This window comes from Vicugna pacos, chromosome 2 (assembly GCF_048564905.1).
Source record: "Vicugna pacos chromosome 2, VicPac4, whole genome shotgun sequence".
In the NCBI taxonomy this organism is placed as follows: domain Eukaryota; kingdom Metazoa; phylum Chordata; class Mammalia; order Artiodactyla; family Camelidae; genus Vicugna; species Vicugna pacos.
The window spans coordinates 9,913,010-9,934,790 of NC_132988.1; the positions used below are offsets into that span (position 1 = coordinate 9,913,010).

General features: G+C 39.0%; 1 protein-coding gene across 1 annotated transcript; it reads left to right on the forward strand.

Annotated features, from left to right (window-relative positions):
- The first annotated feature begins 2,677 nt into the window (after positions 1–2,677).
- Positions 2,678–20,716, forward strand: MSMO1 (methylsterol monooxygenase 1). Its single transcript, XM_006213185.4, has 6 exons — positions 2,678–2,805; positions 9,161–9,446; positions 14,803–14,951; positions 15,723–15,849; positions 17,622–17,776; positions 19,772–20,716. The coding sequence occupies exons 2-6, from the start codon at positions 9,192–9,194 to the stop codon at positions 19,965–19,967; spliced, it is 882 nt and encodes a 293-aa protein (XP_006213247.1). The 5' UTR covers positions 2,678–2,805; positions 9,161–9,191; the 3' UTR covers positions 19,968–20,716.
- The last annotated feature ends 1,065 nt before the right edge of the window (positions 20,717–21,781 follow it).

The window sequence follows — 21,781 nt, forward strand, 5'->3', positions numbered from 1 at the left end:
GATAATCAAGAGGAAAGAATTATACCTGTAGCAAAATTCTGTTTAGCTAGTGTATTCACATTTAAACATAGAATATATTTAATGCCATATATATATATATAATTCCATTATAAGTGGAAATATAAAGAATTTAATCAAAAAGAAAAAGCCTGTGTTCACCGTATGAAAGCATGAATTTCTGCATTAGCGTGGCTCCAGGTACACCCATTCTCAGCAAACATGTTGAAGATCTAATAAACTTGGAGCACTGCTAGCTGCTTCTGACAGTGGCACCAAGAAAAATGTATCATTACTTTTCCTAATCACTTTTAAATACTAATGTTCCATGAAATTCTCCATGAATCTGTCAATTAAAGATTTATCTAAAATTTTTTGAAGACTTTCTTAAAATACAATCTCTTAGAGTAACCAAGTCTTAAATACTTAGCACATCGGATACCTCTTTGTCTTTTCTTTCTTTGAAGATTTGACCGCTGTACCATAAAACAGCTTGCCAGGGTTTGTCAGTAGCTAGATTCATAACTGAGATTTCAGAGGCTTTGAATATATACCCTCCGAATACACACTTTCAGGCATATAAAAGTGTTCCTGGTTTGTTCTATTATTGTACAAAAATAGAGAGGTCAGAAGTCTTAGAAATCCTGTCAGGGACACAGCATGCAGTGTGAACAAAGTTCAAGGCTAAATCTGTGTGTACTGTGAAGCAACTCTGCTGCCTGCCTCACTTGGCTCTGCAACTTCTTGATTGAAAGCAGAGATGGAGTTAAGGTGGATGGTGTGTCTACTTTCAGTTCCCCTCTTGTTCCTTATGGACTCTGGCAGATGATTCCTGTTTTTTTATAATTATCACCCCTTATAAGACAGCATGAGGACCCTGGTATTTATAATCTCAGCTGCTGATGAGTTATGAGACTTTTATTAGCATAAGGGTAGAATAACATAACACAGCGATGTGCTAATAAGCCTGCCTTTTCTTTCAAGTGTGGACTTGAGCAAATTGCCTCCTACTGACTTGTCTGGCTGCCAGTGTCTCATTTTGGAGAGGGGGCTACGTGGGAAAATGGAATCACACTTTGAATCAAGTTTCTGGCTTTCAGGACTCCAAGGGGAAAAGCAGTTCAATCTATGAATCAGATGGCTCTTGAGTTTGCCTCCTCCTCTGTCAATTGCTAGCTATGACTTTAAACACATTTTTTTCATCTTTGACCCTTACTTTGTCTTCTCTAAAATGGCAACAGTAGTGTCTCTGTCACTTGCAAGGTTATTGAGGAGTTTGAACAGAATGATGTATGTTAGTGTGCTTGAAATACAGAAGACCCTCTGTAAATTACCACTATTGTTGCAGTTCACTGAACCATTTCTTCATTGTAAGGAAATAAGTGAGTTGAGCTTATTTCTGTAGTTTTGCAGCCATATCTATTTCCTCTCAGCTCTAAATCTTTGAGATTTTAAATAATTTGACCCCTTCACATACATACACCTGCTCTGGTATAAAAAATGTATCTACTGTGGTAGGATTCTACGTCAGAATAATCAACGTAGTATTATTGAGCACTTCCTGTATTTCAGACACCGTGCAAAGGGCACATACACGATCATATTATTGTCACAACAAACTTCATTATAATACCTGTTTTACAGAGGTCCTAGATAAAACTTAGAGAAGTAAGTTATCTAAGAGCAAACTGCTGAGTGACAAAGCCTGGCAGGTCTGACCCCGTAGTGCAAGCTCTTAACACTGCTTGACGGAGGGCAGCAGGTTTGGGCAGAGGGAAAAGTGGGCTGCGGCACAGTCACATCCAGGACCCCAGCCAGTATGGGCGGGTGTCTAGAGCCAGGCTGGCCAAGCAAAGGAGTGGCTTTCCTGTCATGATACTTTATAAAGAAAGTGGGTGTCAAACAAATGGGACAGACGAATGGGTAGAGGTCACTGGACCTTACGAGACACATCCTTAAAGCAGGGGCTTCCTAAAGCAGAGGGTACCTGAATCGATGGGTGAGGGAGGAGCTGCTGGCCCCTTATTGCAGGCAGGAGAGCCAGTCTTAGCACAGCCCTGAGAAACGACAGCATCCTGTATATATAAAGTGCCTTCAACTAGACCGAGTGGTACCCTCTTAAGCGAAAGCTTAAATTCGTATGTGACTCCCATCCGTGCACACTCCAGGGCGGGAGGCGGCCGAGCCCAGCTGCAAGTGTGCTGCCGCGTCCAGGCTCTCCTAACCCGGAGCCTCGGCTTCCCGTCCGCAAGAGGAGACGGGCTGCATTTGAAGTTCCCCAAGTCCCATGTACAGGTAGAGGTTATCAAGAGGTACTAGGGCTGCAGACCGGAAAGAGGGTGGTCTAAACCCGGGGCGCGCCAGCAGGAAGGGTGATCTGTGAACACAGCGAGCGTGGCGACCGAAGAACCCACGCTCCACAGCATCCCGGATCGCGCAGGAGCCTGGGGGCGGAGCCGAGGTTGCTAGGCGACACCTCGCGGTCTCACGTCCGTCCTCCTCTGCAGGCCGCGCGCTCCCGCCCATAGGCGCCTCGGCGCTGCTACTGGCCGGACGCCTAGCTCTCACGATCCTCACTCCATCCGCGCAGCCAATGGCCTCGCAGCCAGTGCTCCGTTCTCTTGAGTCACACGACGCCGTCAGCCGCACGGACCAATCACAGCGCCGGGAAGGCGGGGCAGGGCACTCACAAGCCAATAACGGCGGGAGGAACTGGCTACCCCTGGAGCGGCTAGAGCCTAGCCGAGCTCGCGAGGCGGCGGCGGCGGCGGAGGCGGCGGCAGTGGCGGCAGACCGTGCGGCGTCTAGGTGAGGGGCCCGGATAGAGGGGGCGCGGCTAGCACCCGCGGGTGGAGGTCTGGATGGAAGTCAGGATAGAGGGTCTGGCCGCGGGCGCGTGTGCGGGTGGAAATGGGTGAAATCCCTCAGTGACGGAACAGGGCACGGCCCTCAGCCGTCCGGGAACAGTGGTCACAACACAGGGTGGCAGAGTGACCAGAGTTCTACAAAAAGAAAAAGGAAGATTTGTTTGTATGCGCGGCGGGGCGTGCGGTGGGGAAGGGCATCCGAGGAGGGTACTGCAGGATGAATAGGAGTTGAGCTGAGAACCGTATTGGCAAGGGACAATGTTTCGTGGGCAAAGACGGCCGAAGCATAGGATGGTCAGAGCCCATTGTGTAGGAATACGGAGGGTGGGAGAGAGAAGGTGAGCGAGGAGGACAGCAGAGGCCTAGGCCCTTATCCGTGGGAAGGCGCTACCTGAAACCCTGAGGTCTGGAGAAGGGGCGAGCCCTGTCTGCTGTTGAGCGGGTTGCTGGCTTCGTGTCCTAGTAAAGGGAGGTTTAAGAAGAGCACGGTTGGAGGTGCGATCCGGGCTCGGCAAAGGGCGGACACTGCTGGCGCGCTCAGAAAGCTAAACTATAAGTTTCTTGGGGAATCCACAAACGACTACATTTCTTTTGTCCGAGCATGTAGCAGGCCTCCAGTGAGTCTGGTTGTGTAAGGCTGAGAAAAGGAAAGGAAAATTCAGTCTTTATTTCCCCTCCCCTCTCCTCTTTAATTCCGATTGTTTGCTCTTGTTCAGCTGGCAGAAGTGTATCCATTTCCCTCCCTGGGGTTCCCTCCCTTGGGTCTGAATGTTAATTAAATCAGTTATTTCTAAATCGGGAAAGTGTTTGAAGACTTTTAACTCAGGCAGCAGAGACAGAGATCAAGAACTTCCGAGATGACTAAACAGGTGGTGTGGCCAGTTCAGTTTTTTCAGCAGGGTTGCAGGGAGCAGTGGCAGAACTTTTGGACGTGTTGAACTGGACGTGCCTGTGAACTGTCGAAGCAGAAATTACTTTTGGAAAACCAGTACCTGGAGTTTAGGAGAGAGACCTAGAGAGATTGTAGATATCGCCGTAGTCTTAAAACTGGGAAAAGATAAGGTAACCCCAGGTAATCTGGAATAGTTAGAAAGGGATTAAAAAAGGATGCCTGGGACATGCTCTCCAGCCTCAATTCTCGAGCCTTCCTTTCTCAGAAGCTGTACCACAGACATAGTAAATCAGAAAGTGCTGTATCCTTTCTCATCTCCTGTTTGAGTCTTTGGATCTGATGTCTCTACTCAAAACATGCCCTGTTCCCCTGTCCAGCCCTACTTTACTCTTTTAATCTGGTCACCTCCCCTCTGTGCTCCAGGTTTGATTTTAGGTGCGTCTTTCTCTAGAACTCTTCCCTAGAACTCTCTGTTCTAGCACTTGATATTTCCACCTCTTTATTGTTCTTATCACAAATTTTATGACAGTCTGGTTACTTCTTTGTGTTCCTCACTAGGTTTTGAACTCAGGGTGAGGTCAGCAGCTAGCACAGTGGCTGCTCATAGTAGCACACATTGAATCAGAGTCAATACATATGAATCCTAAGAATCAGGAAAGGAGGGTATTTCAAGGAGAGAAGTATCAGATCTTACAGACTGGCTGAAAAAAAACTCCAAAAATGTTTGTTGGATCTGGCAGCTAGGAGACCCTTAGTGATTTTACTTATTAAGAGTAAATTCAGTGCATTGATTAGAATAGGAAACAGGTTGTGATGGCTGGAGAACAGATGGGCAGTGTGAAAATGAAGACAGCCTGTGTGGAATACTCTTACTGTAATATTTATTTGTGCTTTGTTATTTAGGATCACAGGATAGCACGATGGATGAGCATACAGGCTCCTTCACTTAGCGTTTTTGTCTCGAGAAAGTTACTTAATCTTTCTACACCTGAGTTTTTCATTTGTAAAATGGGGATAATAAAATTGCCCACCTTGAAAAGTGTGGTAAGGATTAAAGTATTTAATATGCACAGAGCATGTAACACCCTAGAACACAGTGGCATGTAAATAATGCTTCATAATTGTTCGCTTCTTGTAGCTACTGTGTGTCAGGTCCTGTGGTAAGTGCTTCACATGCATTAGTTCTTAGACCCATTAGAAGAACCATACTTTTATGTTTATTATTCCTTATTTTTCAGCTTTATTGAGGTATAGTTGACAAATAAAATTGTAAGATATTTGAAGTGTGCATTGTGGTGATGGGATACACACATGCGTGGTGAAAAGATTCCATCATCTAGTTATTATTGTTACTCTTTACATTTTAAAGATAATAAGACTGAGGCTCAGAGAAGTTACTTAACTTGCTCAAGATCACATAGCTAGTCAGTGGTGTTGGTTCAGCATTGTCAGATTTGGGAATGACCTCATGAAAAATGAGGATTGGAACAATTTTTATCTTGTAATTTAGGAGATTGAAGGAGTTTTGGTGTGAGTGGGGAGCCAGACTGCAAATACAGTTGACCCTTGAACAACTCAGGGATGCCAACCCCCTGGGAAGTTGAGAATCCATACATAACTTTAACTCCTCCAAAACTGAACTACGAATAGCCTTGTTGATCGAAGCCTTACCAATAATATATACAGTTGAGAAAACAAAATGTTAAAAAAATAAGGAAGAGAAAATACAGTTACTCTTTGCTGTACTGTATTTATTAATACTGTTAAGTTTACATCGTCTGTTTACAAGATGAGTGGTCTGTCAGTACCTACATGGACATTGTCTTTATAAGATACAAAACACTATAGGTGTCACACAGATTACTAACACCACACATCAAAACTGAAAAGATAATGTGGAAAACATTCAGATTTATTTGCAGGTATAAGGATTCATGCTTTGATAACAAAGAAGCCGCAGTGCGATTGCTTTGTGGTCTCCTGGTGTAATCGATACGATTGCTTCACGGTAGCCCAGCCTATAACTAATGAATGACCATTATAAAATTTTACAGCATAATTTTAGTTATATTCATAATGCAGTATTGGAGACACTACCTTTTAAAAAACCGTTTACCTGAGATGGTAGGCTGGTACAGTTTCTCCAGGTAGAAGAGAGAGAGGCATTCTGTATGGTAATGTAATTCTTTGAAAGCAAAGTTATAGAACAGTGAGGAAATATAGCACGTTAATTTTATATTAAATATCACTTGCTTTGTGCCTAGGTGGGAATAAACTAGTATCTACATGTATTGATACATTTGTGACATACCTTTTTCTTTTCTTTTTTTGGTTATTTCTAGGCTCCATGGTTCATTTGTTTTTTCACTGTTGCAAATCTTCAAAAAATTTTCCAATATAGTTATTGAAAAAAAAACTGAGTGTAAGTGGACCTGCACATTTCAAACCTGTGCCATCAAAGGTCAGCTGTAGTTGAGTGAGTTGTATAGGTGAGAATTAAGCAGTCGGAGGCTTGAGACCAGAGTTGGTTGGTTCAGAGGAAAAGAAATGGGACGGTGGCTTGGGGGAGAGGTGGGAGAAGTCAGGAAACCTTCTCAAGAGAGGAAGACTTGAGGATGTTTTTCAACTTCAGGGGGTGGGCTTGGTGAAGAGGGACAGACGAAAGGGTGAGTGAGGGACAAGTTCTTGATGAGGCAGGATGAGGGCACAGGAGCAGGTGGACTTAGACGAGATGGTGAGTGAGCCCAGGCTGTGACACGATAGTCCCTGATGTAAGTCATTTGAGAATGAGTGGGACTCGAGTAACGATGCAAAGTGAGTTCAGAGTCCTGAGGAAGCTGGCTGAGCTTCCAGCATCTAAGATAAGAGGTCGATTTGGGGAGCGGGAGAGGGGAGGGGGTGTTTTAAGCATTGTTAAGCGTGCTTCTGAGGCTTAATATATTTGGTCTTAGAGGGATCCATCATAGTTCATAAATTAGGAACAGCAGTGAATTTTTTTTAATGTCAGACAAAATTGACTTTTTATTTATTTAGTTAGTTTTTTGGTTTTGTTTTTTAATGGCAGTATTGTGGGTTGAACCCAGGACCTGGTGCATGCTAAGCATGTACTGTACAACCAAGCTATACCCACCCTACCAAAAATCAACTTTAAAACAAAGTTTGTAATAAGAGACAAAAGGGTGTTATATAATGACAAAGGGTTCAATTCAACAAGAGGATATAATATTTGTAAACATTTATGCAACTGTTTTCTTATCATGATAGATGAGGTTTAGTGCTCTTACACCAATATCCTCTCTCCTTCCCTCCTTCCATCTTAAGGTAAGGTTAGTTTACAATTTTTTCTTAAAACAGCATTCAGAAACTATGTTATTATGCCTATGTAAAAATTATTCACAGTTAAACATTAAAATGCATGTTATTTTTTCTTTCTTTTTTTTTTGCTTTTGTTTTTCTCCAAAGTTAATAATTGCCTTATTATTTTCATTTGCTTAACTTTCTTTACACCTATTGCATATTCTTCCCATGGTACACTTTTCTATAAGGTCAATCATAGGAGATAATCTGTCCTTTCCAATTTTTCCCTGGAGTTGTCCCTCTGGGAGATCTTCATTTTTCTCCAGTCTGAATTTGCTCTTCTCTAGGCCTTCCATCCAGTTGTCATCCTGGCACTTTCTTTCACTGTCTTCCTTAAAATTTCCTTTGCTTTTCTCTTGAGTTGGCAGGGGTGGGGTGGTCCATGTGTCCTGGATCTCAAGGTGTTCTCTTCTTTGGTTTACTCTCTTGCTTTCCTAAAAGCACACGATCAGGGGAACTACATGGTATAGCAGCAAAGGGCACTGCTTTTGTCCAGACTGACTGCAGTCTCCCGCCATTATCCTCCAGGAGATTATTTTGGCTTTTGGTTGGATCTCCTGTTTTCTGTGTCCCTCTTTCTTGGTTTTAGCGGTGAACAACTTCTAGTAGCTTCCTGAGAAAGACTTTGGAGTGGTAACTTTTGGAGACTGCGTGGCTGAAAAATACCACTCACCCACCTGCTGAATAATTTGTCTGGATAGCGAATTCTGGGGTGGAAATCCGGTTCCTTTAGAATGTTGAGGGCCTTGCTTCATTGTCTAGCAGTGAATATTTTTTAGGAAAGAGATATTCTTCATAAGTTTCTCCTTTTTAATTTGCTGACCTATTTAAGCTATTTATCATATAAGTAAAACATGCTCATAGAAAAAAATGTAAGAAGGTATAGAATGGAAAGGAAAATTTTTCTCCTTTCCACAATTCCCCCACCGTGTATGCACATGCATTTTCTGTACATTTTCTATATGTGTGTGTAGTATGCACATATGCATAAAAGTGCATAGACGAAACATACAGCCTTTTCACAGAGACGTAAGTGGGGCTCTTGCTGTACATTCTGCAACTTGCTGTTTCGCTTTATACCATATCTTAGACATCTTTGTACATAGAACATGTAGGTCTTCCTCCTTTCAAGCGGCTGTGTGTCTTTGGAAGGACCTGACAATTTAATTTGTTTCTTGTTGATGGACTTAACATGTTTTTCTATTTTCTCTTTGTTTTTGCTATTATAAGCAATGCTTCCTTCAGTCTTAGTGAGAAAATTATTGGGTCAAAAAGTGTATTCATTTTGAATTGTAATAAATACTGAATTTTTCCTCAAAGATAGGCTGATCCTCCCATCAACAGCGTACAGTGGCGCCTGTTTCCCCATATTGTGACTGGGTGCTGGGCACTATGAAACGTAAAGATTCTATTTTAGTATGCATTTCCTATGTGAGCAAAACTGAACTGTTTATTTGCTTAGTGAGCATTTGTGTTTATTTTTTCTGTGAAGCTTCGTGAATGGTCTTTTGTCGTTTTTCTGCCAGATTCTTAGGCTTTTTCTAAAGCACACGTTCAAAGTAGCCCTTTGTCATAATCCTTGGAAATATTTATTCCAGTTTGTCATTTGATCTTTGACTTTATGTATAATTGTCTTTTTATTCTCCAGTTATAAGTATTTAATTTGTATGTAGTCACATTTGGCAGACTTTCTTTATAGATTCTTTTGGTTTTAAGTGACACTTCTAAACCCAACTCTGAAATTACAAATTTTTCCTTGGAGACCGTGCTGAAAAGTCTCTTTAAAGATGAGTTGAAACGCCTTACGCACTATTGTTCTTTAGATCCTGCTCTTGAAAGTTAGCATGTGGCTTTTAAATCGTATCTACAAATGGAGGTGGTGAGGACACACTGTAGACTTGTGTTTTTAATCATATGTTTAGGACCTGTGAGATTGGTGCTCCTTTAGTAATTCTTATTTTAAAAATTAATCAGAAGGATTTTAAAACCTGTTTTCTTGGAATTTCATTATCTAGCTTGCTTATTACTTATTTATTTGTATTTACAGAGTTATAAGGCTGTCTGCAGAGCTTTGAAAAATGGCGACGAATGAAAGTGTCAACATCTTTAGTTCAGCATCCTTGGCTGTGGAGTATGTAGACTCACTTTTACCTGAGAATCCTCTGCAGGAACCATTTAAAAATGCTTGGAACTACATGTTGAATAATTACACAAAGTTCCAGATTGCAACATGGGGATCCCTCATAGTTCATGAGTTCCTTTATTTCTTCTTCTGTTTACCTGGATTTTTGTTTCAATTTATACCTTACATGAAAAAGTACAAAATTCAAAAGGTGAGTATGATGGATTTGCAATGGATATTATTAGTGTTGAATATTTTTAAAGTAAATATAACTTTATAACTCAAAATAGACTCTAGATCAGGGCTGTCCAGTAGAAATATAATGAAGCCACATACGTAATTTTCTAGTAGAATACATTAAAAAGTAAAAAAGAAATGTAGAAAATTATGTTAACAATATATTTTATTTAACCCAGTAAATGTCTACTGTTACTGTCTTAACAAGTAATCAAAATTTAAGAGTATTTAACAGGATATGTTCTGTTCTTATTCTTATAATAAGTCTTTGGGATCCAGTGTATATTTTACACTAATTTCAGCCCATCTCAATTTAGACTAGGTGCATTTAAAGTGTTCAATAGCCATATGTTTCTAGTTGCTACTGTATTAGCATAGCCCTAGATGATTACTGATAAAGTTGCCAAGAATAATTTGTTAAATTATGCCTTAACTCTATTTGATGTTTGTCTAATTTGGGTTTATAAATTTTACTTTTTTTTTTTGGCTGAGATGTCTTTGATTTACAATATATTAGTGTCAGGTGTACAACATTGTGATTCAAAATATTTATAGATTATACTCCATTTAAAATTATAAAATATTGGCTCTGTACTCTGTGCTGTACAATAGATCCTTATTGTTTATCTGCTTTACACATAGTAGTTTGTACCTCTTAATCCCCTGCCTCTGTCTCTCCCCTGCCCTCTCCCTCTCCCCACTGGTAACCACTAGTTTGTTTTCTATATATGTGAGTCTGTGTTTTGTTATATTCATTTATTTGTTTTGGTGTTTTTTGCCCACGTATAAGTGATAACATACAGTATTTGTCTTTCTCTGACCTACTTCACTAAGCGTAATACCCTCCGACTCCACCCATGTTGTTACAAATGGCAAAATTTCATTCTTTTTAATGACTGAGTAGTATTACATTATATATATGTATATATGTGTATATATACACATCTTCTTTATCCATTCATCTGTTGATGGACACTTAATTTAGGTCACTTCCATATCTTGGCTATAATAATGCTATTGTGAACATTGGAGGGGCAGGTGCATGTATCTTTTCAAATTAGTGTTTTCTTTTTGGATATAAACCCAGAAGTAGAATTACTGGATCATATGGTTTTAGTTTTGAGGAACCTCCATACTGTTTTCCACAGCAGCTGGACCAGTTTACATTCCCACCAGCTGCATACGAGGGTTACCTTTTATAGACATCCTCACCAACATTTGTTGTTTGTGGTCCTTTTGATGATAGCCATTCTGGCAGGTGTGAGATGATATATCGTAGTGATTTTGATGTGCATTTCCCTGATGATTAGCAATGCTGAGCATCTTTTCATGTGCCTGTTGGCCATCTGTAGTATATCTTTAGAAAAATGTCTGTTCAGGTCTTCTGCCCAGTTTTTAATCTGTTGTGTTTTTTTTTGATATTGAGTTGAATGAGCTATTTATATGTTTTGGATATTAATCCCTTATCAGTTATATCATTCACAAATACTTTCTCCCATTCAGTAGGTTGTCTTTTTGCTTTGTCAGTGGTTTCCTTTGTTGTGCAAAAGCCTGTTTATTTTTGCTTTTCTTTCCTTTGCCTTTGGAGACAGATCCAAAAAAATATTGCTGCAGTTTATATCAGAGTGTTCTGCCTATGTTTTCTTCTAGGAGTTTTATGGTGTTTCCATAAAAATTTTGAAACTATTTGTTCTAGTTCTGTGGAAAATGCCGTTGGTGTTTTGATAGGGATTGCATCGAATCTGTAGATTGCCTTGGGCAGTATGGCCATTTTAACAATGTTAGTTCTTCTGATCCTTCAACATGCTATATCTTTCCATCTGTGTCATCTTCAGTTTTTTTCATCAGAGTCTTACAGTTTTCCAAGTACAGGTCCTTAGTTAGGTTTATTCCTACGTATTTCATTCTTTTGGCTGCAGTGGTAAATGGGATTGTTTCCTAAATTTCTCTTTCTAATAGTTTGTTGTTAGTGTATAGAAATCCAACAGATTTCTGTATATTGTTAATTCTGTATCCAGCAACTTTACTAAATTCATTGATGAGCTCTAGTAGTTTTCTAGTAGCATCTTTAGGGTTTTCTATGTATAGTTTCATGTCATCTGCAAACAGTGACAGTTTTACTTCTTCCTTTCCAATTTGGATTCCTTTTATTTCTTTTTCTTGTCTAATTGCAGTGGCTGGGACTTCCAATACTATGTTAAACAAAAGTGGCAAGAGTAGCATCCTTGTCTTGTTTCTGATCTTAGACAAAATGCTTTTAGCTTTTCACCATCGAGTATAATGTTAGCTGTGGGGTTTGTCAATATGGCCTTTATTATGTTGAGATATGTTCCCTCTATACCCACTTTATGGAGAGGTTTTATCACAAATGAATGTTATAAATTTTAATTTTTAAATTAACTGGAAGGGAAGGTTATGGGGATTTTTGAGTATTATTTTGCAGTTCACTCCAACCCTTGACGTCTCAGGCCCTAAGTGTATGTTAATTTGCTAAGACCTTGATCATGACTATTAGGGTTTTGTTTTTACATATCGTGGTAGTTCTGTGCTTTCTTGTCATTCTAAAAAAAAGTGATGATGCTCCTAGCTTCTGGGTATTTGTCTCAGTGCACTAAATGTTTCTTGAGAGCTTGCTGTGCATGACAAGGTGTTGAGATATATGCAGCGCCTCTTCTCAGTTTTAAACAGGGAAAGTAATGAACTCTAGCAATGTGTAGACTAATGAGGTTGACACTGTTCCCAAGAAAGAAAGTGGACCAGCTTATTAAAGAAAGGAGCCATTTATCAGGACTTGGTAAATTCATGATTGTTTCTAATGCTGTTTACTTTTTTCTAAAAAATCATGGCAAACTGAAACTGGAGGGCACACAGTCTTGGTAGAAAGTAGGCATCTTGGGAGTGTTCATCTAAGGAGAAGACAGGTACATGTCTGGTGGAGTGCCTGCACGCATCCTCTCTGGTCCGTCTGTTTGCTTCGTAGCCTCCCAGTGAGTCTCACTTTATGCAGGTACTAACATTGATGCTCTTGGGGGAGTGCAGGGGGTCAGCTGCCTGTGGACTCCAACGCAAAGGAGGGAAGAACAAGCGGTAAAGGGAGAAGGAATAAAATGGGATGTGGCCCAAAGGAGGGTAACCTGTTACCCTAAATAAAGAACACGAAATTTCCAATTTTTTTTTTTTTTAATGAAATAAGAACTGGTTTGAAAGGCAGAATTTCAGGTTGGATGTCTACATTCTCATGTGTGTTTGGAATTCCAGCTGCCATGAGTCACCCAATAGTTTATGTATAGGGCCGATTGGTTGCATGGCTGGCTAGGCCTGTCTGCTTGGCCCTCTACGGCTGACTCACTGGTCAGAGGTGGTAACTTTTTCAGAGAGAGAAAGATCTTTTTCAGTCAAGGGTTTATGTAGACTTCAGAATAAAACATGGCGAAAGAAAGAGAGAGAGAAAGAAAGAAAAAGACAAGCAATAATCTGGTAGATCAAATTGTTATTTATAAACAGAGATTGAAAGGCTTCAAGTCTGTAGAATGTTCTCCTTGAGTTTCACAACCATTAAGTTCCTGGCTTTGGGCTTTTTTGATACTAAAATTAATTGTGAAGGTGAATCAGGACCAGTTTTCACACTATAAGGGGGGTTAAAAACAAGCCAAAGAATCAGTACAAGCTAATTACAGGTTTACACATTTTGAAGGCAGATACCCTGAAACATTGAAGGTACAGGAAGAAGTTGGTGGTGGAGCTAACACTGAAGACTTTCTGCTTTGAAACAGAAAATATAGTTAAGTGAGGGTGCTATACACACGGGAATGAAAAAGTGATGAAGTAGACCTTGCAGGATTTTTTTTTTCAAGTCATACATCTTAATTTTCTGGGAATTATCCTCAAGGTTATTTATACCAAAACATTCTTTCTGAAGTCTATGGCCCTGGTAAACAGAATACATGTGATTTTTTTTTTTAGTTGATTCATTTTTGTGTTAATTTCTGCAGCTAGGGTACCACGAATCTGTTAATCATAGTTTCTACGGGAAAAACCATGCCATTGCCAGCCCAAGCCAACATCTTCCATTTATTCCCTCTTCCACTTATCTCCTTCCATTTTGTCCCCATCACAAATGGGAAGTTTGGAGGAGCAGCGTCAGAGTAGAAATAGACAATTATAAATTATCTTGGCCTAATTCCTTTATTTTATTGTGAGTAAACTGAGTTGTGAACGCCACAGAAGCCCTGAGGTCAGAGCCAGCTCTCCAGATTGATTACCAGTTGAATGCTCTTCCTTTTGTTGTTTTGTTCGTCAGGGAAGGTAACTCTCCTAAAGAATTTCAGGAGCACTGGAGACCTAGTTTGGTTTGTCCAAGTTCTGCTAATAACTGCCTGTGGGATCCTGGGCAGAGTGGTTGACCTCTTTGGGCTTCTGCTGATGGCCAGTGGTTTCCATCCATGGGCTCTTGTGGTTCAGTTAAAACTTTCATTGGTGGGTTTCTTGAGTTTTTAAGCAGGGACATTTAAAACAAAGCAGTAACTACTATTTATTATGACCATCTTTTTGTAAAACCAAAAGCGCCTCTTATCTAAGGGCAGCCCTTTAAATTGAATAAATTTAGATTTTTCTGTATGGCTTGCTGAGCAGTTCCATATCCTGATGAGGTTTTATGAACATTTCACCTTGATCTCACTTTCTCATTTTGACTTTAATCCGTGAACTTCTCCACCTATGACTAGTACCTGTCCGTTCTTTGGGAGCCGCTGGACACGTTTGTTTCTAAAGTTCTTCCAGCTCAGAGTTTATAATTCTGTCACTGTTACATGAACAAAAATGCACTTATTTCTGGGAACGAATACCGCTGAATGGCCGGAAGGACCGAGTTGCCTGTGCAGTGAGGCTCCCAAACCACCTCAGCAGTGGGGAGAGCCCAGCTGTGATCTTAGCTTACCACTTTTCTTCCTCTCGGGAATTTTTGGTAAAAGAAGTAAATGGTCTGTGGGCAGCAGATAGGAGCCTTGTTCGTTCTGTGGGGCTGTTTTGATTTGTTGAGATCATTGGGATTATTACGCCTGGGTGTGTCTGTTCACAGTTCCTTCACCTGCTTAAAGTAGTGATAACAGTTGTCAAGAACTCAGCGGGGGCGGATGTTGTGGTTCCTGGGCCCTAGTTACTGTAACATAGCAATTATAATACAGAACTCACATAGCACAGGATTCATTAAATAGCATAGAATTCAGGTCTCATTTAAACACTAGAGAAAAAAACAGGAATTTACTTCTACTTTCCAGGTGAAACTACTGACAGCAGAGGCTAGTACTAAATATTGTGATTTTTCTCCACAGGATAAACCAGAAACATGGGAAAACCAATGGAAATGTTTTAAAGTACTTCTCTTTAATCACTTTTGTATCCAGCTTCCTTTGATTTGCGGAACTTACTATTTTACGGAGTATTTCAATATCCCTTATGATTGGGAAAGAATGCCAAGATGGTACGTAGATAAAGATTTGACCTTTATACAAAGTCCTGGTGTATCATCCAATTAAAATACTCTTAATGGTTATCTTCTTTCTTCGTTTGGTTAATATTTGTTTGTTCTAAACTTCGCAAGTAAGTAAAATGTAGAAAAGTAAACCATAGTAGAAACTTAAAATGTCCCCATTTTTATGTTTCTCCGTTTTAATGTAATATTTTATTGGAAGGTGAGTTTCTTCCATCAGCAGTTTCCATAGCATCCTTTATAGGCATGTATACAGATACATGTGCTTATACCAAGAAAAAATAAATTGCATTTTAAGTCTAAATGAATGAAAAAAAATGAAAGGATAGTGAGATTTGTAAAAGTTGTGACCATATAGACACAAAGATGTTATCTGAGCGTAAATATTTGTGTTAAATAATATATTTAACTGTCTGTTCCCAACATAACCTGAATTTAGATGCACAGTGTATAGATATATACTTTTCCTATTAATGTATATTCCTGTAAGTTTTGAATTTTGTTTAACTCCAATTTTATACCTGTGAATTTTTTTTTTAATGAATTAGAATGGGTATGGTGGTCAGGCTGTAACCCTTCTTCAAGTGGTATCAGATAGCCAACTTGTATCTAGCAGTTTTAAGGATTTGTTGATTAACATATCCAGTTAGATCAAGCTGGTATTTGGTTTTATGCAGTGTCTCAAGTGGTGTTCCCAGGTTAAAATCTAGATCATTTAAGACAAAGTTATTTTATACTCATTACAGTATTTTCATCCTAAAGGTATATGCTCTTGGCAAGATGCTTTGGCTGTGCAGTGATTGAAGACACCTGGCACTATTTCCTGCACAGGCTCTTACACCACAAAAGAATATATAAATATATTCATAAAGTTCATCATGAGTTTCAGGTATGTTAGAATTCTATTTAATGCATTTTTTTCTATTAGAGGCAAAAATCTCATTTTTTTAAAAAATCTGGACTTTAAAAAAAATTGTCACGTTGTTAAGAATATAACACACACACACACACACACACACAGAAAGCCAGTTCTGCAGACTGTCTTTAGTATCTTAATTTCATGGTAAATTGAGACTCAAAGGAAAAATGTTACGTGAAAGTGTTCATCTTTGTCTTTGGGGCCAGAGCACTACCCTGACACAATTATGTACCTGACACTTTGGTAGAGGCTCTAGTGATGTTAGGATCATTTAATGGGATCCCAAAACAACAAACCGTGAATCGTTAAACTTCTAAAACAATTTCTAACTTAGTTTTAATGCATTTCCACCTCATTGCAAAATCCCCCCCATCGTAAAAATCCCCCCCACTAAACAGTAATTTTTATCTGCACTACTTTGTTGTTAGCTTTTGTCAGATTGGTTATCTCAGTCTTCCTTGATCCGCATTGATCCTGATTACATGATATGCTCAGCAAAACATCCCTTTCTTGGCAGAACAAATTCAAACGCATAAACCAAAATTAGAGTCAGTTGTTTAATGCCTTTACCTTAAGTCATCAAAGACAGTTTTTAAAATAGATTGTATTAAGGACATCCCTAGACCTTTTGATATTTGGTAAGAACAAAAGGATATTTTTATTGAGAATTATTGTTAACATTTCTGTATATGTGGCTAGATATGCAGTTGGCCCTCAGTATCTGTGAGTTCTGAACCCATGGATTCAACTGAGGATCAAAAATATTTGGGAAGAGGGGAGGGAAAATAGCTCAGTGGTAGAGTGCACGTCTAGCATACACAAGGTCCTGGGTTCAAGCCCAGTGCTTCCACTAAAATAAATAAATAAACCTAATTACCCCCAACCAACAAAAATAAACAAACAGTGACTTAAATAAGTCAGAAGATTAAAAATACATATATTTAGGGAAAAAATTCCAGAAAATTCCAAAAGGCAAAACTTGAATTTGTCTGAGTGGGCAACTATTTACATAACATTTAAATTGTATTCATAGCTATTTGCATAGCACTTACATTGTTCTAGGTATTATAAGTACTCTAGAGATGACTTAAACTATGTGGGAGGTTATGCACAGGTTACGTGCAAATATTGCACCGTTTTATATAAGGGACTTGAGCATCTGTGGAGTTTGGCATCTGAGGGGAATTTCTGGAACCAATACCCTTTGGATACCGAGGGATGACTGTGCTATTGTAACATGCAGAAAGGATATAGTTTTATAAAACTATGTGCATAAATAAACTAGAATATATATGTATATTAGCATTGTACACACAGATTTATTTTAAGGAACTGGCTTTAATTATGGGGGCTGGCGGATCTGAAATTGGTTGGGCAGCTCACAGACTGGAAATGCAGGTGAGACTTGATGCTGCAGCCGTGGGTCTGAAGCCCACAGGGCAGCAGGCTGGAAACCAGGTAGGGTTTCTGTATTGCGGTCTGGAGAGTTCCTTCTTCCTTGGTAAGCCACAGTCTTTGCTCAGTTTTAAAGCCTTTGACTGAGTAGGTGAAGCCCTCCTGCCTTATGGAGGGTCCTGTCCTTCACTCACGGTCTACTGATTTAATGTCAATCACATCTGAAAAAGACCTTCACAGCAGCACCTCAGTTGGTGTTTGACCAGGCAGCTGGGCACCGTGGATTCAATAAGTGGACACCTAAAATTCTCCATCACACTGTGTTAAGCAGTTCTTCTTTATTGCAGTCTCCCTTTGGAATGGAAGCTGAATATGCACATCCTCTGGAAACCCTAATTCTTGGAACTGGATTTTTCATCGGAATCATGCTTTTATGTGATCATGTTATTCTTCTCTGGGCCTGGGTGACTGTGCGTTTGATAGAAACTATTGATGTCCATAGGTGAGCTATGGTTTCTATTCAGGTAGAAAGCAGCATAAAATATCTTTTTTTCCATGGTCATAGATCATCTTTATTTCTTTTTTTTAAATTGAGATGTAACTGATGTGTTAGTTTTAGGTGTACAAGATAATGATTTGATATATTGTAAAATGACCACCACAGTAAGTTTCATTAACATCCATCACTACACATAGTTGCAAGGTTTTTTTCTTATGACAAGAGCTTTTTAAAAATTATTTTATTTTTTATTATTTTTTTGTTGATGGGGGGAGGTAGTTAAGTTTATTTATTTTTGGAGGAGATACTGGGGATTGAACCCAGGACTTTGTGTATGCTAAGCATGCACTCTACCACTTGAGCTATACCCTCCCCACCAACAAGAACTTTTAAGATTACTCTCTTAGCAGCTTTCAAATTCCACAGTACAGTACCATTAAGTATAGTCTCCGTGCTGTCCATCACTTCCCCAGGACTTACTCATCGTACAACTGGAAGTTCATACCTTTTAATCCCTTTACTCATTTCACCCACCGTAATCATTGTCATAGGTTATCTTTTTTCTAAGTAGATTAACAGAAGAAATTAATCTTGTTAATGTTATTATTTTTAAGAAAGCAAGAGAACATAATCATCGGATAAGAGCTCAAATAATAGATTATTTTTTACATTTCTATCTGTATGCTGTTGTCATTTTTATGGTGAGAGTATATTTATGTATCATTTGAGAAAATGAAATAGAATTTTGCTAGGGGCTGTAAAACTGCCCTCCCAAAGGGCCCGTCTTCACAATCCCAGCCCCAGTAGGACCTGTCAGAGAGCTCTCCCTGCACCCAGCACCTTGCTAGCCCACATCACGGTCTTCTTCACCGGTGTCTGTCGGTGGGGGGGCAGGGAGCCTTCAGGCTTGAGGCTGCATGTCTGTGTGCTTGTTGACCAACAGGATTTTGTTTTTTGAATTACCTTTTCATATCATTTGCCTACTTTTCTGTTAGGTTATATGTTTTATAACCTGTTGGTCCACGTAAGCCTTGTTTGTTACATACATTGTAAATATTTTCTCTCCATCTTTCTGTGCTGCCCAGCACTGATGGGAGACTGCTCGGAATACGCGCATACTTCACACGCTTCCTTTCTGTTGAATGGGAGGCATTTGGTGGCAGATTATTTGTATTTCATGCCTTTTCAGATGCCTCATATCTTAGTTTTTCATTATTTTAAAATTATTATATATACATTGCATTTTTATTTGGGACTTTTTACTTCATCTGTGAAAGCAGAGTATGAAATTGTAGCAATTATTTCTAAATCACTAAGGCAGCAAAATGGATGCTCTAGTCTTAGGCAGAGAAGTGGTAGATGGTGTCTCCTTCTTTCTTTTCTTGCATTACTCTTTTCTTCCAGCCTAAGGGGAGGGAAGGATTGGGGTGATTCCAACAGGTACAATTGTGGATATCAGATTTTAGACTTGTAGAAATAAAGGAGGAAACCCTAAAAGGAGTTGCTACACAGCAATGCTTAGGTTTAACCTTCTTAATGCTTGACTAATTTCATATAATTTTTCCTAAAAGATATGTAGCGTATCTTTTAGTATTATATATCATTTAGTAGTAAATATATAGTATTATGGGCATTACAAACTATGGTGAGAAAGGTCCTTTAAAACAGAAAAAGAAATAATTCTTGAAAAAATTAAAGATTTCATTATTACAACCCTTCTCTTTCATCCCCTGATGGATAGTATTAATTTCTATACATCGTTTAAGTTTTTAATTTCTAAAAGTGGTTTCTAGACTCTGTACCATTTTCTGTGAGTTTTTGTCTTTTGTCAGAAATAAATTTTGTCTTTTGTCAGAAATAAGAAACATGTCAGAAATAAGTACTTAGGTCAAGTGGAATGTTCCTTGAATTGGTTAACAAGCATATTACTGTCAACAAAAATGTCGATTATGTAAGGTGTATTGACTTCATTAATAATCTTTATCATTTTTATTTCAGTGGTTATGATATTCCTCTCAACCCTTTAAATCTCATCCCTTTCTATGCTGGTTCTCGGCACCATGATTTCCACCACATGAACTTCATTGGAAACTATGCTTCGACATTTACATGGTGGGACAGAATTTTTGGAACAGACTCTCAATACGTTGCCTACAATGAAAGGATGAAGCAGGCTGAGAAAAAGACTGAATAAATACCCCATTCCTGAAGATACACATTTTCCTGAATTGAAGCTAGTAGCTAACATTGCTTCTGGGGAGCAGAAGTAAACATGTGTCTTGGCCACTCAGCGATAAAAAGAACATTAACAACCTTTAATTATCTTCCTAGTGGGAACTTCTATATATTAAAGTACAGTGTCCATGAGGAAGCTTTAAAGGCCATGTTGCTAACCTGACAAAAAGGATTTAAGTGATGGAAGGAATATTAATCCATGTCTTTTCCCCCAGTGGTACCATAGGCTGGAAGCTGAAGTTGATCTGTAAATCTTTTAAATACAAAATGGCCATTTTAAGAACTCTTAGTAGTGGTGTTGGCCTCTTACTGAATTTTAAACACTTCTTAGAATTTGCTTAAAGAGCAAATACCATGGGTTAAACCACGCCGATCCAAATAGTGTGAGTGAGGCTGCCGAATCCGAAATAGCCAGCGCCAAGAACAGTCTGGGTGATGCTCTTTCTTGGAGAAGTCCTTTTTGATTGCAGTGTACTTCTGGTATCTCTAAATTAAGGCATTTCTGAATTGATGTAAGTGGAATATTTTAGTGTAAAGGTTTTCAGGTTACTTGAATTTTTAAAAATTGAGCTAGCTTTCTGCTATTTACCCTTTCATTTTTGTATAGCAATTTTTCATTATCCTTAAAGCTGTATCTGGAAACTTTGTGAACTGACTTGCTGTATTTGCACTTGGAGCTATTGAATAAAATGTGATCTTGTTTGATTATTTGGTTTCCAATTTTGAGAATCAGTTGTCACCTTTTATTTTTATCAGGAAAAGTACAGAAATCACCAAATTATTAAGTTTAGTAATAAGAGGAATAGTTGTATCTTTTCAAGTGCTTTGTTTGCTAAACTTTTTTGGCAATTTCAACATGTATTTATCAGGCTACCTATTGTGGGAAATCTCTTGACCTAATAAAGTGGAGGATATTGAAGCAGCTCTTTCCTCCACTTAGAAAACATACAGACGGAAGAATAGAGCTAAACTTTTTAGGGCTGGTTTAATTTCAAGTATCTAGAGTCCAGCTTAAATCAAGAGTTGATAATTTTAACTTTTTAATATGGTAGTACCAAACTGTTACATTTTCAGATAAGGAGCTATTTTCTAATAAATTTCTTTTTTTTTTTTTAACTTCTACATTAAAGAGGTTCAAATTACAGCTGAGAGTATCTTGCTAATCCATGGTTTCTTTTTTTAAATATTTTATTTATTTATTGTTGTAATTTATTGGGAGGCAGGTAATTAGGTTTATTTATTTCTAAGGGGGTACTGGGGACTGAACCCAGGGGATACCCTCCCGCAGACCATGGTTTCTAACTTGGACCTGCTTCTGTGGCCCTTTTCATTCTCCCTTTCCATCCCACCCTCCCCTATACTTCTGTGTGTGTGTGTGTGTGTTTAATAAATTTGTTTTCTCTTAAATCTCAAACAGCAGTTTGGGGGCTGTAATTACAATTGTGCTGTTTAGTTGATACCTGTGGGAGTTCTTTTATCATCTACCTTTCATCCCCTAATACTCCTAGAACCTCATGGGCATCTGAACTAGCAGTGGAAGGTGATTCCATCCACGGCTTGGGGAGAGAGTGACACCTACTGTTGAAAATGATGCTAAACATTTTTAAACAACTTGGTACATTCTAATTCTCCTTTCATGCTGGTTTTGTTTTACTGAGCACTAACTGTATGCCCTGACTTGTGCTTTTAATGCACGATCTCACTAATCTCTAGGGCAGATGCTCTTTTTTCCATTCATACATGAGGGAATTATCTGAGAGGTGAAGTTATTCC